The sequence below is a fragment of the Cyphomyrmex costatus genome, unplaced genomic scaffold (assembly GCF_001594065.2).
Source record: "Cyphomyrmex costatus isolate MS0001 unplaced genomic scaffold, Ccosl1.0 scaffold91, whole genome shotgun sequence".
Lineage (NCBI taxonomy): Eukaryota > Metazoa > Arthropoda > Insecta > Hymenoptera > Formicidae > Cyphomyrmex > Cyphomyrmex costatus.
Window position 1 is genome coordinate 290,124 of NW_017280495.1, and position 21,202 is coordinate 311,325.

At 36.7% G+C, this 21,202-nt stretch overlaps 1 protein-coding gene across 2 annotated transcripts in view; it reads right to left on the reverse strand.

Moving 5' to 3' along the window:
- Nucleotides 1-309: 309 nt before the first annotated feature.
- LOC108781823 (SET and MYND domain-containing protein 4) overlaps nucleotides 310-21,202 on the reverse strand; it is a 42,699-nt gene continuing 21,806 nt past the window's right edge. For both annotated transcript variants that reach the window (XM_018549909.1, XM_018549908.1), the window contains 6 exons: nucleotides 9,917-10,139; nucleotides 8,082-8,203; nucleotides 6,951-7,403; nucleotides 6,407-6,608; nucleotides 2,293-2,508; nucleotides 310-934 (listed from right to left, as the gene is read on the reverse strand). In XM_018549909.1, coding sequence (XP_018405411.1) covers nucleotides 625-934; nucleotides 2,293-2,508; nucleotides 6,407-6,608; nucleotides 6,951-7,403; nucleotides 8,082-8,203; nucleotides 9,917-10,139 — 1,526 coding nt within the window. In that variant the 3' untranslated portion in view covers nucleotides 310-624. The remainder of the gene's footprint in view (nucleotides 935-2,292; nucleotides 2,509-6,406; nucleotides 6,609-6,950; nucleotides 7,404-8,081; nucleotides 8,204-9,916; nucleotides 10,140-21,202) is intronic.

Consider the following 21,202-nt stretch of genomic DNA (forward strand, 5'->3'; position numbering starts at 1 on the left):
CATGGTTTTTAATAATCTAAATTAGGAAGAATATTATTCATTAATAATAAGATAAAAAGAGTTTATTTCTCAAATCTTACTGCTTATAATCTTCTCCATTAGAGAAATGATTTTAAACCAAGTGAGAGATGGTATAGAATGATTGCGTAAATATTTAAAATTATTAAAAACCTAAAAATAATTATCAAGAGATTGAAATAAAACTATGATCTGTAAATTGATACTCCCCCATTCTGTCTTTCTATATGACAATCTCAGACAATAGTTATTTTATTTCTTAAAAATACATAAAGTTGAGAAAACGTTCGTTATACACAATTTTTTATTATGTAATTCAAAAAAATATTTAAGCTCACTGGATCCGCGAATACCTATTAGGATTATAAAAACGTGATTACAAAACAATAAATTTTTGACTGAAATAAGATACAGAATATTGAATGGGTAAATGTCTCAAGGTGTCATAGTGTACGCGAACCAAACTGGCCCGACCAACGTCCACGACCTACGATCAAATGCATTCCTCTTTTATTCGAAGGACATCTTCGGGAACTGCCACACCGCTATCGTCCGCGTGGTTATAGGATCCGTTCAAGTTAGCTTCCTTCTCCATCTGCGCACTCTTCAAAGCGCCGTCGGTCGCCAAATATTCCCGTAGTCAGCCAGACAGGAGCTTAAAGCAATTTCGGCCAGGTGTGTGTCCCTATGCGGTGGACAGGCAACTTGGTGAAATCTCTTCAGGGCGTCGCAGAGTGTCTCGATCGCCTCATCGATCCTTTCGTTTTCCATACTGGACAATCCACGATCGTAGAGAGCCTCGCACTCCCGCAGACCTGCGAGCCGATCCTCCAAGCAGATTTTCTTTCGACAGTCCGGGCATTTTATCGGCTTACCCTGTTGCGAGTGCAGTCCACCGCATCCTGCTGTAGGACACCTTGAGAAGGAAAACGAAAAAAGGATATTTTACAGATTCCCTCTGTTCACAAAAATTTTATTACAGTATTATAGATAAAAATCCAAAATCAAATCAAATTATAGCAGAAAGTTTGACGTAACTTTTGTTTTGTAATTAATTTCTATATAAAATTATCCCTCTATTCGGGAGTGACATCAATTTTAAAACGTTAAAAAATATAATGTAATTTATAACAGTCTTATTCGTATCTTTGATTCACAGAAGAATTCTGAAATCATGATCCTTTTAATAACAACAAATTTGGAGAATCGATTTCTTATTTCTCAGTTAAAGAAAATCATATTTTATCGCAATATTCTTCTACTTCTTACATCATTTATTTATGTTCATAAATAATCACAAAAACTCCGTTTGACATTACTTGCAGGATGTGGGTTTGTTCTCTAGTCAATCCATTATGGTACTCCGTACGAATGTAATTACGAATATAGCATCGTAAAAAATGCTTTAATCGGTATTATAAATCGCAAAGAGAGAGAACCGCTGAAATGTCAACGAAGACGCGCAACTCAAAAGAATTACATTTGCGTTAGCGTGATGATGAAATAATTACTCGTAATTGAACTTTTGTCCGGCGCTCTCAAAGAGGAACTCTATGGTTTATTTCTCTAAGAGAAATACACGTACACACACCGTCAGCGAAACAGCGTCCCGTTTTGTTGACGTAAAAGACGCAACGTAATGAGTAGTGGTGCTGCTACCTAGAAAATTACCGCGAAACTGATAAAAGCACCTGGCCGTGTCGTTGGAGTTGGTATAAGAATCTTGTGACGACGTACAGAAGTACCTTTGACGACAGAAGCGTCCTTACGGTACAAGCGCTTCTTCCCTTTGAGGAACTCGCCTCATCAGGAGTTGCGGTTTTTAACGATCTCGAAAAACATCTGTTAACTCTCTCTCACTATCCATCACCCACCCACTCTTCTCTTTCACTTATTCATTCTCTTTCTCTCTTTCGGTTGCTTGTTATTTCTCCCTTCTGATATTCTTGTGCTTTTACTCGTTACTACGGTTTACTACCATTATATCTTTCGATTCTTTTCCTGACATTCAAGTTAGACATTTTTAGTTAGACGACAGAAACCGTTAATTGTATTAATTAAAACGTACACTGCAACAAAGTGCGTACATTTCTAGACGCGTTAATGAGTAACTTTTTACGTTACTACCAATAAATATTACTTTGCTAATTTCTTGGCATGGAGACGTTCAATCGAAGAGACATTTAAGTGAAGCGCCGATACGATCGTTCGCGTTTAATTAAATTAAATTACTTTGTTAATGAGCTTGATCTCAGAGAATTTAAATGGACTTACCTCAACCTGACAGAATCGTTCGTCAGATTCTCAAAGCGCGGCCAATCCTCCTGGCAGGCCTTGCACGTACACCGGAACCAATACCTTCCCGCCAATGTCCTTTGACGCTCGGCGAGGGTCCTCTTCGTGAATATCGGTCCGTAGTTTTCGGCAATAACATCGCCGGGCCGCAAACCGCGTATCGCTCTTATTACGATATGTCGCCCAATGAAGTATCTGCGATTCGACAAAAGGAGGATTCTAATCCTATTCCATTAATTAATACCATAATGAAAATACGTGAATCATCTTAAGTCAGTAAAAATTAATATACATAATAACTATGCCATTTAATTATAATTAAAGATTTGTTATATAGATGGTAACTCTAAATAAATAAAAAATGTCAAATTCGAATAGTAAATTAAATTGCCTTTACCAAAGGCGTTAAATATTTACAAGAAAATTATAGAAAATATACGTATATTTCCTGACATTAAATATTTTATATTTTTATTAATAACGTGTACTCACAAATTCCTTAAGTTAAATAATGTTCTGTTATTTTTAACTTGAAAATGTTTTAAAATGTATTATTTTAATTCATATATAACATGTGGTTAACAAACGAACCACATCCAATCAAACTATTTCTGTAGTTGAATTACTTAAGGAATTTTAAAGGAGTTTTAAAGTAAGCAGCGCTCATATTCTAACGTATGTACTTAGTACATAATCAATTTAATTTGAATAAAATTAATACATTGCTTGATATTAACTCTATTATTTCAGTTAAATTAACAATATGTCAAAGAGAAACAATAGCGACCTAGGAACAATAATTGAAAATAACTTATAAGGGGAATAATTTATGAAATTATGAATTTAGTAGTATACCTTTTATACGTTTTACATTTTTCAGTATAAATACACAGCGTAGATGTTTTTTTATTATTATATAAATTTTATTATTTCTATTTTTAATCAATGCACAAAATATAATAAATCAATCGACGCGGTAGCGTCGCGACGCCAAGTGCATAAAATAAAAATATAACCGTTTGACATGATCGCTTGACGCATGAACGTCATCGTATATATGTTCATGTCGCTGCCAAATTCCCGACGCTACCGCTAGCTTTATCTGGAGTTTTGACATCGACAAACTTTAGATTAAAATTACTCAAAAATTAAAAGCCCAATCAAAAATCTAGAAACACTTTTATTAAACTAATTGCAATATTATATTTGACTCTTTATTTGAGTTCAATTCAACTTGAAAATAATGTTGAATTTAACTCTGACATTGAGTTGGTTGATTCGAATTGCTTCAACTAATTTCGAGTCAACTGAACTCAATAAATTACTTCATTTGACTTTTTATTTGAGTTCATTTAACTCTGAGATTGAGTTGGTTGAACCATCGATTCGAGTTGCTTTAACTAATTTTCCAGTCAATTGAACTCAATAAATTACTCCATTTGACTCTTTATTCGAGTTCATTTAACTCCGAGATCGAGTTGCTTCAACTCATTTTCGAGTCAATTCAACTCAATAAATTACTTCATTTGACTCTTTATTTGAGTTGATTTAACTTCGAGATCGAGTTGCTTCAATTCATTTTCGAGTCAATTGAACTCAATAAATTATCAAATGAAGTAATGAAGCGACGCGGTAGCGCCGAGACACCGAGTGCATAAAAATATAACCGTTTGACTTGACGCGTGAACGTCATCGTGTATATGTTCACGTCGCTGCAGCCAATTCGCGACGCTACCGCTAGCTTTATCTGGAGTTTTGACCTCTACAAACTTTAGATTAATATTACTCGCAGAAATTAAAAGCCCAATCTAAAATCTAAAAACACTTTTATTATATCTTTCGATTGCAATCAGTCTGAATAACATTGGTGCAGTCAATACCGAGATCTAGAGACCGAGTCTTGAAAAGATGTGATGTAAATTATGGAGAAATAATATCTAGATATATTAGAAAAATTTTTCATTATAGAAGAAAGCTTTATTAACATCTCTTCTTTGTTGAATTATTGTTTTCATATATTATGTATATTTGCAGAATATTGCGATAAAATAACGGGTTCTAAAATATTGCGTTTTAATGCGGGCACGCCAAGTTTTTTCTTCATTATAATCCAGTTGACAATTTTAAACACTTTCGGTCTATCTTATTTGTTTTGCGTAATGAAATACATGGTTAATTACATTTATTTCATGTCCGATCTTCAATTAAGAAGAATTCAATGCCTTTTTTATGTACTTGGCGTATATATTTTCTTTTTTTAAAAAAGGTTTTTTTAAGGTCTAAACATTGTGTTAAAAGTTGTATTTATAATTTCTATCTGACATAGAAATTATTATCAAGTACACCAGTCAATAAATCGAAAAACGGGAAGAGAACGACGAGAAAATCATTTTGTAATGAAATAATAATCGTAATCATCACAATAGCACCAACGACGTTAATAACATGAACAGTAACAATTTCCGCTTGTACCGAGTAGTGCAGACGAGTTTGTGACATTACGGAATAATGAGCGCTCTGGTGTAATTTCGCGTATAATGGCCGCGACCCACGAAGTCATCACAGACGCATTTTAGTGCTGCCCGAAAATTCACGTACTTAATTAGCGTTAATAGATTCGCAGTAGAAGCATCAATTATTCCCCAGGAGAAATTATAATTTTCCGATTGCATTGTTCACCTTTTAAATGATTCGATACGTTGAATAAATTATTTGGAAACGAGCACAGTCGCCTCTTACGAGAGTGTATCGTTAAAATTATTTATTTAAACAAATCGAATTCATAAACGATTATTCCATTTATCTATCAATTTAGTGAGTTTTCCGTAAGCTCACGGATTCATGTAATTCCATTAAAATGAGAAAATTTTGACGTAAAGACAAAGGAGTTTTCCGACGACAAAACGCGGGAAGTTGTTGAAGGATCCCGGAGAAACTTCGTTTAACAGACTGCGGGCGGCCGCGAGTCAATTAATAATTCGCGCGTGATGACACAGCGATTGTGTATACCGTCTGGTTATACTAATTAGCTCTCACGCCGATCTACGTCGCGGTCTACTCTTTAACGCAGCCACGTTATTAATATGTAAATCAGCCAGAACCATGTGCACTTCGCTGAGACGCGAAGTTTGACAACACCACGTGCTTATAGTGTGTAAAAGCTCGATGTGTCTTAAGACAAAGTATTTTTTCTTAGAAATACTGTTAAATTCAGTATATCAAATAATTAAACTTTAAGTTATTTTAATAATTTCTGTAAATCGTACCTGCTTCTCGATTCAATATATGTCGTTAATTTAACTAAAATATAATAGAGTTAAACAATTTAACTGAAGAAAATGTATTAAATATAACTCACAAGTTTCATTTATAACATTATTTAATAAGTACATGCGTTAATAAAGCCGCCGTAATTTATTTTGAAACTAACCGTAGAAATTAATTCACATTTTGACAAAATGTTATTTAACTCAAGAGATTGAGTTAACATTTCTCCTTTGAGAGAGATATACATATATATATATATATATATATATTATATATATATATCCTATTACTATTATATTTTTCATAATAATGAAAAATAATCACTTGGGGGTACTACAATCTTTTTTTGTGTATAACTTTTTTTTGGAGGGTGGGCAAATGAAAATAACGGGTGGACAAACGAATGCAATAATGATTTGATCAAAATTCGCATTTAGTGATGCTGACTTCTCAGAGCAGCTCTGTGAAGTTGACATCCCTAAATTCATATCTCATGACTATGTTGATAAAAAAATTCGAAAAAAATCATGGTAGCTTCTTGCGATGGGTACTATAATATATCAAAATTTCAGCGAAATCAAAAATCCAAAAGTTTTCGTGTGGCACACTTGGGATGGAATGCCTCATATATATATATATATATGGGTTTATATATATATATATATAAACAGTGAAAATATTATTTTTGTTCATAAGAGAGCAACGACGAATCAATCGTTCGTGACGATTGCATTAAGTCTCGCTTTTCTTCGCAAAACGCTTCATTTCTTTTTTCACAGAAAAACGTATACTCTCCGAAGAACGTATTTATCTTCTCCTTGCTTACCTCGTCACTGCGGGATAGCAGTCGTGATTGAAACGGGCGACCGAGGGATAAATCGCCACACCGAGGTAGACCGGACGACTGCCATGAAATCGATGCTCCGCACTTATTCGCGTCTCGAAAAACTCGTGGGCGTTAAATTGGAGCAGCTGCAGGTTCCTCAGCAGCAGGGCGGCCACGGTGATCTCCTCAACGCCCGGGACTTCTGCAAACTCGCCAAAGTTTTCGATATTAGTGTAGAACGCTCCCCCGCGTTCTGTGCATTCCTCTATTCGCTCTTTTCTCCCTATTCTTGGCTTCCCGGCAAAAACTTTTCGCGACTCTTTCCACTGAACGTTGTTAAAATTACGGTTTTACGGCGCGAGTGGACGAACGCCGCGCGGAGAATCTGCTGAATCGAAAGTTCACCCTCCGGGCGAGCAAGCACATTTTTTCACCTCTTTCTCTCGACTATTCGCGATCCGGTAAATTATTCCGGAAGTTAAATACAGCCCCCAGAGAAGGAATCGGTGTATGTTACGGGTGTAAAGTGGCCATGGATAAGTACCATCGTCCGGCGTGGGGTTTGCGAAAAAACCGACTCTCTGCAGACATTTGAGCAGAAAGGCTGCCATCAGCGATCTCTCTAGAAAGTCTTTGCTCGTCCGTTTGTCCGCGTGCGTTACCAAGTTGTACGGTGCCACGTCGACGTTCTCGTCATCGCCTTCGCAGGATTCTTTTGTGCCCTTCTCTTCCATCATCTCGGTAATTTCCTCTCGTCTAGATTCCTTGAGTTTCCTCCGTCTGATTCTTCTTTTCGCCGACTTACTACTCGCCGGCGATTTCATGTCATATGTATCCGGTGTCGCCGTCGGCGTCGTAGTAGAGGCAGCTGCCAAAAGCACCGTGACCTTTGCCACGTCGTTCTTCTTTAATTTCTCGTAAATCTTCAAACACTTCTGTGGACCCTCCTGTGTTACCATCCGAAGAGCTACCATGCTGAGCACGCTCATGCCGGAGCCTAAGGGAAGGAATTTAAGAGCTGCTTGTAATTACCCTATAAGGGCTTTGGCCCAAAGGGCACTTGAGATAATACCAGGCGTGTGTAAAGCAGCTTTTATTTAGCGAGAAAAATATCTCGACGAATATGATGGCGTTTATTATTTAACTAAATAGGAAGAATTATGGTCAATTTAGGCCAATTACTGTCAAAGTTAAATGTCAGACTAATACATGTATATATATGTACTGAAATTTTATCTCAGAAATGACTACGCGTCCCTCGATTAGTTTCGGTCTTTCAATACAATCAACTTAAAATATTAATAATTCCTTCAAATTTAATTATATCATTGATTTTATATTACTAGCTATCTTAAAACCTATAAAGAGTTCATTACGAAAAATATGACCTCAAGAATTTATTATTATTTCTGAGATAAATTGATTTAAAATCTGATTTTAAATTAGCACTTTTTTTGTATTATAAATTCTATTTTTCAAAATATTTTTATAAAAAGTATGATCATAATCTTAAAATCTCAAATGTCGCATAAACTTATGACTGAAATTTAAACTCGTTTAAGTTTAGGCAGGCAGGGAAACTAAAATTACGTCTGTTATTGCAATGCTCGCTGAAACTACATCCGTTATCGAATGCTGTATACATTATACTGACATTGTCCATTCATGCTCTTACCTATCAGCAACGCCAGAACTTTGCACTCGTACTTGTGGTACGTCGCCATCGCGACTTCTTTGCATTTCTTTCCACAAAAAGCAACGCAACTGCAGTTCGGGCACCCAACCGGCGCTCTTAGCCTAAAAATTTCCCGGATATTCGTAAATCGATTGAAAGGAGGACAAGGTTAGTTCAGAAAAAGCGAATTATGTAAATTGACGAATAAAAGCCGAGGGAAACTATCATGCAAGGGCAAAATTCAATCCAGGTAAATTTATAATAGATCAACAATCTCGAGTAATAGATTCCAAATACAACGATTAGTTTCACAAATTCAAATTATTTTGTAAAACGTCGTGAATCCGGAAGTTAATTTAAAAAATGAAAGAAACCTATACAAATAATAGATTTATAAAAAAACCATTAATTACGCGGAGAAAAATGATTTTAATAGACTTACAAGTCTATTAAAAATATTTTGACTATTTTTGCCGAATTTATGAACCTTACTTGCCTGAAAGTAAAAAATACCGGAGATGAAAGGGATAAAAAAGTACATTACATTTATAGTAAATCCATTCAAGAGATTATCTTATTTCTCATAATAAAGTAAATCATACTATTCTCAAGACTGCAAGCACGAACTCTCAAGACTTTATTCTTATATATTTTATCACGTAATAAAGTAAATTTTGTCAGCGCGCTAAGCAAAAAATATTCGTTGATAAAGAAAATGCTATTGAAATGTATGGTAATTTATAAATTAAGAAATAGTACCAAATTGTAGTAGCATAAAATTTACTTTACGAAATAAATAAAAAGTACCTTACAGTATAGTTACTGTCGATGTTACACGACGATCGCTCATATAATATTTACTAGAAAAATAAAATAAATTTTATATAAAATAGACATCTGTATATCTACAGTAAAAAAATTTACTAACTTAATATACAAGCTAATATATGATTTTGATAATGTATATTTCTTTGAATGATACTAAGTAAATATTTACTTACAGTAAATCAATATTTACTCAATAAAAAAAGATAGTTAAATCAAATTAATGATTTTTGTATCAAATAAATATATATTTATATTCAGAGTAAATATTTACTTAAAACTGTTCAAATATGTATAAAAATTTAGTATTTTTTCAGTGTACACATCATGAACCTGCTAATGGATCTGTGAAGCAAGCACGACATTATTTTACATTTTTCTCCGTGTAACGTCTAGCAAATGAATTTTTGATGTCTTTAAGGCCGGTATTCATAGTCGGTTCTTATTTCAAGACTGTTTTAAGTAATGTCTTAAGATGCTAAAGCGGTCCTCTGATTGGTTCGTAACTCCTCAAGACTGAACTTAAGACAATCTTGAATATAAGAACTGACTATGAATACCGGCCTAAGACTGGATTTATTATACCATTGAGGTAACCGTATTCATTGAAACAAACTTCATGCATGTTTGTTCGTATGTTCGTTTACCCGGTCGACTTTGGACGTCGCCTTTAAACATGCGTGCCATTCTGAAATTTTTCACAGCTCAGTCAGCGCACGCGGCTTTTTTATCTTTGCGTAATAACGAGTTTTTCCCGACCACATATGTCGTTCGTCGCGCGCTTCGCCCGAGCGTCGCTTGGGTTAATGAAATCCATTTTCTCTCTCTCGCCGTCGCGGGTTTATCCGTAAAAAGCTGCGGATAACGTTGGGGGAGGCGGACGGGGAGTAGACAAAGCAGAAGCTACACACGGCGGATTACGTGTCGCCCAAGGCTCGCGTCCATTAAATGCGGCAGGAGTAGAGGGGACACACCCGGGTGAGAGAACCCGACGGCAATTTTCTCCTCACCTTGCGTAACAATGCTGACAATGGGTGCCATAGAACTCGGGCAGGAGACAGCCCGCTAGCGGCGGCTCGACTAACAGAATATCACCCGGATGTATTTCCGCGGTCGCGACGGCGTGTTTACCCGCCGTCGTGGTCTCACGGATTTCCAGGGCGCCGGACGACCAACGGAGCTCGGAATTAACGGCGCCATTTAACGGCGTGCCATCGCCGCCAGCACTGTTGCCTGCGAAGACGCAGTGTATAGTGTTTTCTTAGGGTGAGTTCTGCCATGACCGAGTTAATGGAACGGTAGGTATCCCGCGAGATACGAGGATTCGCTCGATGGTTGTTTAAACTCTATTACACGGAACGTATACATGATATTCTAAACGCAGGCTCTTTAATAAACATCAAACGTTCGTGAAATAAGACAATGGGAAATGGCGGGAACAGTGAGATCAGGATTTCGCATATAATAGGATTTTCGATACATTAAAGGTATACAGGGTATCTCAGACTTTGCAGATTTTTGAGATTATTTCGAAATGAATATATCCTAATACCAAATGTCGAGACTAAGGTAGTTTTTAAATAAGAATGGGTTTAAAATTAGTCAATTAAAATGTCAAAAATGCGTGCACTCAAGCATGACTAGAAATCCTCTACTAAAACCCGATTATGGACTAACATTACTTTGACTTTAAGCGAGGTTTAAAAGTCTCACTTTTTCTCTGTAAAACCGAGATAGAAAGAGTTTTAAGTCTCACTTAAAATCAAAATAACGTTGGTGCGCTCACGCACACAATTGGACCTAAGAGTCATAAGAAAGCTACTTTTGATTGATCATGCTTTAACAAACAATTCTTAATAGAGAGAGAAAGAGAGAGAGACATCGTTATTTATTAAGCGCTCCAGAAACAAGTTCTCTACAGTACCAGAAACATAACAAAAAGCCGAATACAAACAATAAGTATAAAAGTACAAACATAAAAGATAAAAAGTAAAAATAAAATGATAATGATAATAATAATGATAATAAAAACAAAAAGAAAAATAAAAGATGAGAAAACAAAAAGGTAGTTAAAATATATGAGAACACAATGCGAGAACGGATGAACAGAAACAAAATTATTAAATGCAAAAAGTAATAAGCGCAAAAGAAATTATTGACTTAAGCTTAACAAGTAGCTGTGCAATTTGTCTTTAAAATAACGCAGAGATATGACACAATGAATGTCCCACGGGATGCCATTCCAAAACTTCGCCGCGCAGCAACAGAAAAATTGGTTAAAAAATTCAGTGCAACACGTAAGTAAAAGTTAATTATCCTCTGGCGATCTTATGAAACGCAAGGGTTTACTTAACTTAAATTGAAAGCCATGATACAGAGACTCAGCCACGCCTAGAGTACAGTATAATGACAATAGAGAGAGAGAGAGAGAGAGAGAGAGAGAGAGAGAGATAGAGAAAGAGAGACAGAGACAGAGAGACAAAAAGATGAAACAAAATGAGAAAGAGAAAGAAATAGATGTATCTTCCTAGCAGATTTTTATTAAAACTATTATCCTGCATATACAAAACTGCAGCTCGTGTTTAGACTCTTATTAGAGGATTATTATGTATAACACACTGCACAATAGTGGAGATGTTTTCAGACATCACAATCCTATTCTCTTTTATTCTCTTCTAACAGTGAAGAAACATCTTCACTATTATACAATGTACCATGCTTGAGCGCGCGAAGTTTGGACAGTTCAATTGACTAACTTTAAACATTTTTCATTTCAAAACTATCGTGGCCTCGACATTTTGGTATTACGATTTTCGTCTCGAAATGATCCCTCGAATTTTTATTATTAACGAGTACCGCGCGAAGTCTGGAACATCTTGTATACTATATATAAATACAATACAAAATGTACCTACATATTTAGCTTCGTCATACATGTTGCGCGCTGTGCTCCGCGAACGCTATCGAAAATCCGGGAGGAAAAGCGCGGCTTCACTTTTCCCCTCTTTTTAGCCACGGATTATGCGATGCGAGAGCGAAACGAGAAAATAACCCCTCTCCAGCTTTTTCGCCTCCGACCGTTTCGGATATCGTTCGGCAGTACCTTGCGCGCACGCATTTTACTATGTTATTCCTTTTGCACTCTTTGTGCCCATACATGCGCGTTATCTCGAGGATACTCGACGAGGTAGGCGCGGAGCGTACCGCTCTTTGTCCCGCGCCTCCACGTCGATTTCCATCGGTGGGGTGGTTGGGTTAACGGCGCGAAAAGTTCTGGCCTCGCTCCGCGCCGTTCATGAATGAACGGTCGGAGAAAGGCGAGGAGGGAGATCGTATACTACGGCCTACTACGAGCCGTAGTACGCGCGCCGGTTGATGCGGCAGTTCGTCGCGACAAGGCACGTGTGCGATAAGGACGAGAGAAGAAAAGAGAGAAATAGAAAAAAGAGAAGAAGATAAAGAAGTGCGACTGCGCGGCGATCTTGACTCGGCCTTAATCTCGCGATCAAGATCGCAGGCCGGTCTTAAAACGCCGGTAATTCTGTATGTAAAGACGATCTCCAAAGAAATCGTGTTGACGAACTGTATCCTCGCATTTTTAGCATTTTGCTCGAATGTATGACACGATTGGACATGATCTTAAAAATTTCGCAAAAATTGCTTATTTTCATCAGTTGCTGTGATTTTTGTTTAAAATATTTATAAATCAATTTTTAAATGTATAAATAATGTTTATTAACCTTCCGAAGCTGACGGTAGATCTCGTGGATCCTTTCAATTATATCTTTTCGGAGCTGATGGTAGATTTATTCAACTCACTTAATTATATCTTTATGTTACATCTACAAATTTGAATTATTGTTATTAAAATAAAATTAGTATTCACACACACATTTATCTTTGCATGAATTATGTCATTTTGATTCCTTGAAATTATAATAATTAGTATCTTTTAGTTAACATACAAATTAAATAGCTCTCACAAACCGAACATCAATAACTGTATTACAAATATTTATAAATTAATAGGCATTATTATACGTTACAACTAAATAATTTCAATGTCAGCTCCAGAGGAATTGATATATTAATGATTAAATTTAAAAAAGAATGTATTTTTTTTAATAATACACAAATCAATTATTGTTGGACGATCGGATAGCGATAAATCAGAATTTCATGTTAATTCGATTTACACGCAGCGCTGAAGTTTCTCTACGATTTAAAACTCTCGTAAGAGTTAATGAGAACGTGTAAACAAGCCGCAATCCCGCGCGAAATGCCATTTCCGGTTATCTTGGCCGCGACGTTTGCGTGTGGCATGCTGCCCACTGGGGTGTTCTAATGAATGGAAGAATTGCTACGGTCCGAAAGGAGGATGTGTACACACGACGAAACGATTAATCACGATCCGTCTGAAAGTGACGATATTCGCGATACCGTGTGAAACTCCAGTTTGTGCGTTTTAATCTTTGGCCGAGGTTACAATAAACGGATTGAAAAAATTGAGATTTTTTTCAATAATAGTTAATTAAATTCAAGAATCGAAACTAATCCATTAAAGTTTCCATTTCTGAATTATCACGATTATTTTGAATTTAGGTAATAATTTATAAATCAAATCAAAAGAAGCCAAATACGATAAAGTCTGAATTTTGATGCTTAATAATATTTATATGTAAATTTCAAACTTAAAATGTAACCTGAGTCTTTAAACTGCAATGCAGATTTTATATTATTCCAGACTGTATAAAAATATAAAAAAATGTTTTTACACACTTGTAAAAGCTTTAACAACGAATTTTAATTGTTATAGAAATTGGATTGTATTTTTTATTGTTTACACATTTAAATTTATATAGAATTTACAACCAAAATATTATTGTTCCTTTAAAGTTCAACATTGCACAGGGTGAAAATTTATATAGAAATATTATTAGGTACCAAGATCTATAACATTGATCGCTTTTAGCACTTCCGTTATTTGATTTTTATGCCTGTTTTCAATAATGTAGATTAATTTTAATCTTCGTTCAACATAGTCTCATCTTTTTCTAGTTCTAAGAGTTAGAAAAAAATAAGGAGTACGTTAAACCTAGTTTGTTCGAATTTTCCAATTTGGGAGTCTTCAAATTGTAATAATGAAAAAAATCTTTTTGCTTTTATACAAAATAATTTTTCGAAGTAGAGAATTTTTCTCCCATATCTCATCATTGTTAAACTGACATTAATATATACATTGGTGGAAACTGGCATTATTCATGTATCAGTTTAATTCAATTTATTACTATAATTCATTTGACATTAATTTCGAGAAGACAATAAGCATCTATTCTGTGTCGTATTCGTTAAGATATTATAAAAACAATATCGTTACGTTTTCCTATATACATATGTTCTCTCGTTATTTGTATTCGCGAATATATTTCATTATTCCATGACATTACGGATATCACGGAATAATCACCGACGAGCGCAAGTTACATTTGCTCGAATTTCATCCCTGCGATTTCGAATTTTTTTCCGCGTTTTTACAGTTAACGCAACGTCGCGTCCGTCGTCGGTCGAAAAAAAAAAATATGCGGAGGGAATAATATCCGCAGACGGGCACGGAGCGCGTGTTAAAATTGCAGGATCCATTTACTAATTTACGATCCGGCGGGCCGATTACCGCGAAGAACGTACACGACGTACGATGAATGGAAAAAATATTCATTCGCGCGCGCGCGCAAAATTTCCACGTGGATAACATGAATTTATATTGACTTGTATTCATGAAGAATCTCTGGTTTGAAACCACAGAATGACTCAGTCTGAATTAATCTTCTTTTCGATTATCTTTTCATTATTTCGAAATTAATCAACTGTCCAACTGACAATTTCATTTATTCAATTTATTAATTTGTCGCTACCTAATTAACATATTCAGAAATACAAGTGCATGTCGGAATATTTATTAAATCTTTTATTAAATGATTTCGTTCTTTTGGAAAAATATCGTTCTTTTCTTTTTTGAATTTGTCTTGTTTTCACTCATTAAAAGCGCGCAAAAAGTTTAGGATTACAACCAAAGTTTCGACTGCTTTTCTGTTAGCGAGTTCTGAAAAATTAACCAGCGTTATCTAAGATGATAAAAAAATCATGCCACGAATTGAGGATTAACCGAAAGTATAATAGCGGCGCTGCGATAAAGAAGGTATGATGAGTTGTAATAATTGAGTCATAAATAACAAATATCATTAGTTTCTTTCTAAAAGGAAGGGCTGTTTAATTATTGATGGAAAATAAATTACTAGCGGGATCGAGTCAAATCCCTCTAGTGTGACTTGATCGAGTTTAGAGAAAGCGTTCAGTAAAAAGTAAACGTGTACTAAATTTATTCTTACAATCAGTAAAATTTGTCACAACATCGAAAGTTATTTATAATTCAAGTTGTTATATTATTCCTCGATTCGCTCAGGTTTTAAGAAATAGACGAGTGTGCATTTGCGGCAACGACGCTGATACTTTGAACGCTCTTCTAATTTGATTGGGTCGTAGTCAGGCTCGTGAGTGGTTACAGACCGTGAGCGGGGGCTGAAGTAAATGAAGTTTAGTTACGAACGGCCGCACCTGCAGCGGCAACCCTCGAATCGCGCGTTTCCGGCTTAAGCCACGAGCCCTCGAGGGGCGCTTTGCGGTGCTAGAATTCTACGTTCGAAAACAAAGAAGCGCTTGTCTCTGTTTGAGCGCGCGAAACGGTCCGGACTGGCTCAGTCGGGGGATGCTCTTAACGATCAATTAGTCGGGCGTAGCCTCGGCTCGCATTCAGGCTTTAGACAAGCACGAAATAATGCCTTTGTATTATCGGAACGAATTACGTCTCGAAATAATTCATCTTTTTTACAATTATCCGAAATATTGGGTTAGGGAGAAAGCATACATACGTAAAAAGACTTTTTCCCTCAATCCAATAGAAGCAATCATCTTAGATTTTATTTAAAAAAAAAAAATATATATATATATAAGGAATTTTTTTCTATTAAAGATTCACTGATTTGTACTGAAGAATTATCTCATCAGAATTTTAACACAGCATTCAATTTTCAATGTAGCGTAAGATTCTAATCCTTCAACCATCGAGATATTGTTGAAACAAAAATCTCTACTCCAAAAATTAAGTATTCCGTCATTAAAATTAAGGATGCTTGGAGTATTTTCTATGGCGTATACAAGCAGCGAATAAGAAAGACGAACGTAACTGCGAGAGAATTTATTAATTAATATAAAGCTAATTACTGAAGTTGATGCACGCAAAGTTACCGTTCCCCGAGACGGAACTTTTCCCCGGTCGAGAAAAGACTTTCAATTTATTCCCACCGCTTAGCGTTAACGGCTCGACGAATCAGGAAGGTTTTCTAAAAAGTTTAGAGAGATAAATGAATCCAATCTGACGAGTATTAAAAAAGCGGTATGAGAAAGAGAGAGAGAGAGAGAGGGATGGTGAGAGGAGAGTAATGTATCGCTGTGATGTGACCAGACGACCGGTGAATGCTCTCTACTATGCGACACGTTTTTAATTTAATTCTTAGTCCACGAAGCAAACAAAGTTTCGCCACTGTCTGAGAAATTCCAGGCATCTCATCTCTGGCGAGTCGACTCGTTCTATTCGTTCACCTAAGAAAAAGAGAGAGAGAGAGAGAGTGATGGAGGAATCTGAAAAGCATAGTTGAATATCGCTCATCGCCATTACTACGGAATAAAATTGAAAAATAGTTATTTTTTGCCTATCAGCTCTTTTAAAGTATCCGTCAGTGATGCATAAGCGGCATTTATACGAATAAAATATGCAGTCGAGAGCGCGCGCAATCAATCCTGTTGTCGGTCCATCATCCCCGCTCACTACGATGATCGGCGTTACTCGCCATTAATCATAGTTATCGGTGAGAGATCAAAATTTCATATTTTTTAATTTCAATCGATTGATCGCTAATTGCCAGCCCTGCGATACGGCCACTCGCGTAAATAAATCGGTCTGGGCCGGTTTCATTGCTAAATACGGTACTATTGCTAAATATTCGCGCAGTTATTTTATTACCCTCCGATAAAGCGCCCGAATAAAAATCTAATTAAACTCAGCGCGCCTGGAGTGCTTTTATCCGGAGTTCGATAATCGTATCTCTCGCATCATGAAACGTTCGTGAAATAACGGTGAATATGTTTCGTGCCTTTGGATACATTACGTGGCGAATCGCAAATCGGCATCAAACGATTCTAGGGCGAATCTAGATCTACACTGTCAGGCACAGATGTGTCTTCCCGTGCGATATATATATATAACGTACGTGATAGTAAAATTAGTTTTAAAATTAGCTACGAATAAGGATTTTCAGTAATACTAAAATTATAAGCTATGTGAAATACGATTAACCTACATTGAAATATCGATCTTCTCTTTCTCTCTTCTCACGTAATTCTCACATTATTCACGTAATAAACGTACTATCGCTATTGTTTATGTATCTGCTTTTCCATATTATTATTATCATTACACATTCAGTATAATAGCAATGTAATAATGTTAATTTAAATGTCATTCAAACGAATTATCAATAAATAATAATAGAAATTTTTATCTTCATAAATAATAAATATTTCGTAATTTATTAATTTTACATTCTATTCAATCATACGTAATACTATTTTGAATTTTATTATGAATACGGAAATACAAAGAAATTATCACAAAAACGAAAATTTTTAATTAACTTTTTAATAACAAATAAATTCTGAAACAATATGCGTATTTATTCAAATATTACAGAAAATGATCTTTCTTAAATCCTTTCACATCAAAATCATGCAATTCTGCATTGTTATTTCGCACGATATTCGCGCAGATTGAACGACATCGACCGTGCACGAATTCTGACGACATTGTTCCCAAGCGGGATCTTCGGACAAATGAAGCAGAGACAGATAGATCGACAGACACCCTTCGATCAACAATGGTCCGGTTCAGTCGCGTGTACGAAACATCGGCGAAATAATATCATTTTCACACATACATCCATTCGTCGCGTACATTCACGAATGCGTGGAATTGTTCGACGGTCTTTCGTCTCCTCTCTTTTTTTCCCTTCCCTTCTTTCTTCCTGGACGGCACGCCTCGTTTACGCGGGAAATCCGATATTTTCCGACATGGTATTTGGCGCTCAAATGATGCGCGCGCCAAGTTATCGACGTCAATTCGTCTCTTTGTACCTAACTGGCCGTCAGCCACACCGGGGCCACGGGGGCCGGAACCCACGCCGTAATTGGAAAGTGTCTTTTTGTTCTTCGGCTCGATTTATCCCCCTCATCCTTTGCAAAGTTTGTAACCTACCTACCCATCTATATACCATCGTCCTTTCCCTCTCATTGCGCGAGCCGGTGCCGCATCTGATTTAAACACTATCGACGCATTCCTACGTAGAGCGAATCCGAGGAAACCGAAAAGAGTTCCGTTCCGATTTATGTAGTATTCGCTCCCTGTGATTGCACATTCGCGTTAAAAGCACCGTTCAAACGAATCGAAGAGGACTATTCCAATATAGATCCGATGTACTAACGCGCGCGGTAAACCCGCTAGAAGAACTATCTGCGAAAAGCGCCTAAAAATTCGGTTGGAATTGTTACGGTTGTTCCCGCAAATCTCCCTGTACTCGATCACGATTGACAGGATGAAAGAGAGGGAGAGGGAGCCGGTATTCTATCACTTATATCGATATTCTAAAAGTGAGATTTTGCATGGAATGAAAATCGACGATGGTTCAATATGGATAAATCTATTTCTTCCAGCACAGAGAGGAGGGGAATTATGTTTTTTATTACTCCGAGTAATCTCCGCGTTCGACAAATGAAGCAAAATGGTGCAGAGTTTGGGATGCGCGCGGGAGCAAGAGAAGCGGAGGACCAATAGAAGAAGTATCCAATAGAGTGATCCGCATCTAGACAAATCTCGTTACAAGAACTACGGATCCTCAAGTAAGAGATTGGATACCGTTTAGGCAATTTTCGATCGGTTCACCATATTTAGGACGATGCTTAAGATACAATGAGATAGATATATGCATAAGATAAAATGAGATGTTAAGATAAAATCACATATATGGACATTCTATCTGAAACATTTGGCCCGCCGTATTTAAGACTCTTATTTGTCCAATCTCTTATTTGAAAATACACTGAAAAAATGTATCAAATACATATTATATATATTTTTGAACACAGTACTAAATAAACATTTACTTACAATATTTACTCAATGAAAAAATGCTGGTTAAATCAAATTAATGGTTTTTGTATCAAATAAATATATATTTGCATTTAGTAAATATTTGCTCAGAACTATTCGAACGAATATTTATTAAAATGTAGTATTTCTTTTTTAGTGTAAGGAGGACGTTCAAACTGACCGGTCGGCAATTCCTGCGATATATTAAAAAGACATTATCCCTTAATAATACGTTACACGACACGATCGGTACGTCGCGTCGTACTCGATTATATGGAAAGATCGAGGTTCTTCTTTTGTCAAGAGATGCAGATTCGCGTGGAGGAGACGTCCGAATCATCGTCCATCGTCCACGTTGTTCGAACGGCGGACATTATATGTTTGCATATATATATATATATATATTCATATATATAAATATATATATATATATCTGTGTGTATGTGTATGTATGTGGCGGCCTGTCTTCCAAAGGAATATTGAATTAAGCGTTTCCCGGGAAAATCGACTGTGTGGGTTACCATGGAAACCATAGCCCCGTGTTTCGCTTCTCAACCCGGCGCGCGGCCGCATTCTCGCACGGATTCAACGTCGCTCGGATCGGAACCGGATCGCCGCACCAGTTCGACCGACGTTTCATCAAACATTCCAGTATACGGGTCCGCGAATTTTTTGGACCGGTGATTTGACGCGCTGCCGTGCTTTACTCGTCGCGGCCATCGCGAAATCTGGATCGAGTCTGGTCTGCCCAAAGCCGATCTGGCGCTCCCGTCGCGGTAACAACATTTATGATTTATTGTCGTAATTATCCTGTTTTACGAACAGAGTGCCTTGGAAAAATGATAATAAAGGAAGGAACGAGAGAGAGTTTTGGATATTTTATCGCAAATTTTACTATCCCCCTGCCATCCTTCTCGTTCCACGAGCGAGATTTTTTTTTTGACACGCCTAATGCACGTCGGACGTTAATACCTCGGCAACAAGAGATCGATAGTCGGCAGAGTGACTTGCTAGATTAAGCTTGTTACTCGGTATCGCGAATTATATTCTTGCTGGGCGCTTGCGAACTATCAAGGATCAATACCGCCCGCGCGCATAGTTCAATCCTAATGCAACTTGCCAGAAGTTTCCGGGAGAATCAAACATAAAGCCCGTACACTGATACCACGGGAAGAGAGACAGAAGGGGGATGAGAGGAAGAGAGAAGGAGATGGAGTGAGAGAGGGCGGGCGCACAGCGTTAATCCGACCATAGAAACTCGAATTCGCCACTCGATATGGAATAAAGCGCGAGCTTTTGTCTCCCGTTTCTCGGCATCGTTCGTATAAACGTCGCGCCGTTTTGAGACCCGACATCAACAATCGGTTACCCTTCTACCGTCTGTCATCCGGACGAGTTGTTGGATATTCGACTGTCAAACTGAGTTACCGAACTACGCTTGACAGTTTTTTAACCAGGGGGGCGGGACATGAGGCGGGCGAAGAAAAATCCGCAGAGAATTGTAATTTTTCATCGATCTTTACGTCCGACAACGCGGTGATGAGTTCTCGTTGTCTATGCGACGTCTGTAACATTCGCCCATATAAAAAAAAGACGATTAGTCGATTAAATCGACAATAATGTTCTCAAATATATAAACATAATATTGTAATTTTGCTTCAAAGATTTCAGACTTGATTTGATTAAATTTTTATTGATGCAAGATTTTTAGGCTAATTCTACAATGTGCTTTTCGTTTTCTGTTTCTTGCTGTTAGTCTCTTGCCTTCTTGATCAAAAAGGCAAACAGCAGGAAACAATAAGCACATTGTAGAATCAGCCTTCGTCTTGAATTGAGTGCAAAATAATAATACTTTCATCAATATGTTATAATAAATTCAATCCAATCAAGACTAAAATCTTTGAAACAAGAATACAATATTTGTGCTTGTACATGAGCATGTTATTGTTAATTTGAGAATAGCTTCCTTCTGTTCAAGATATCTAATATTTAAAAGAAATCTTTCCAATAACTTCAATATATAAATGCCATATGTTTTAAA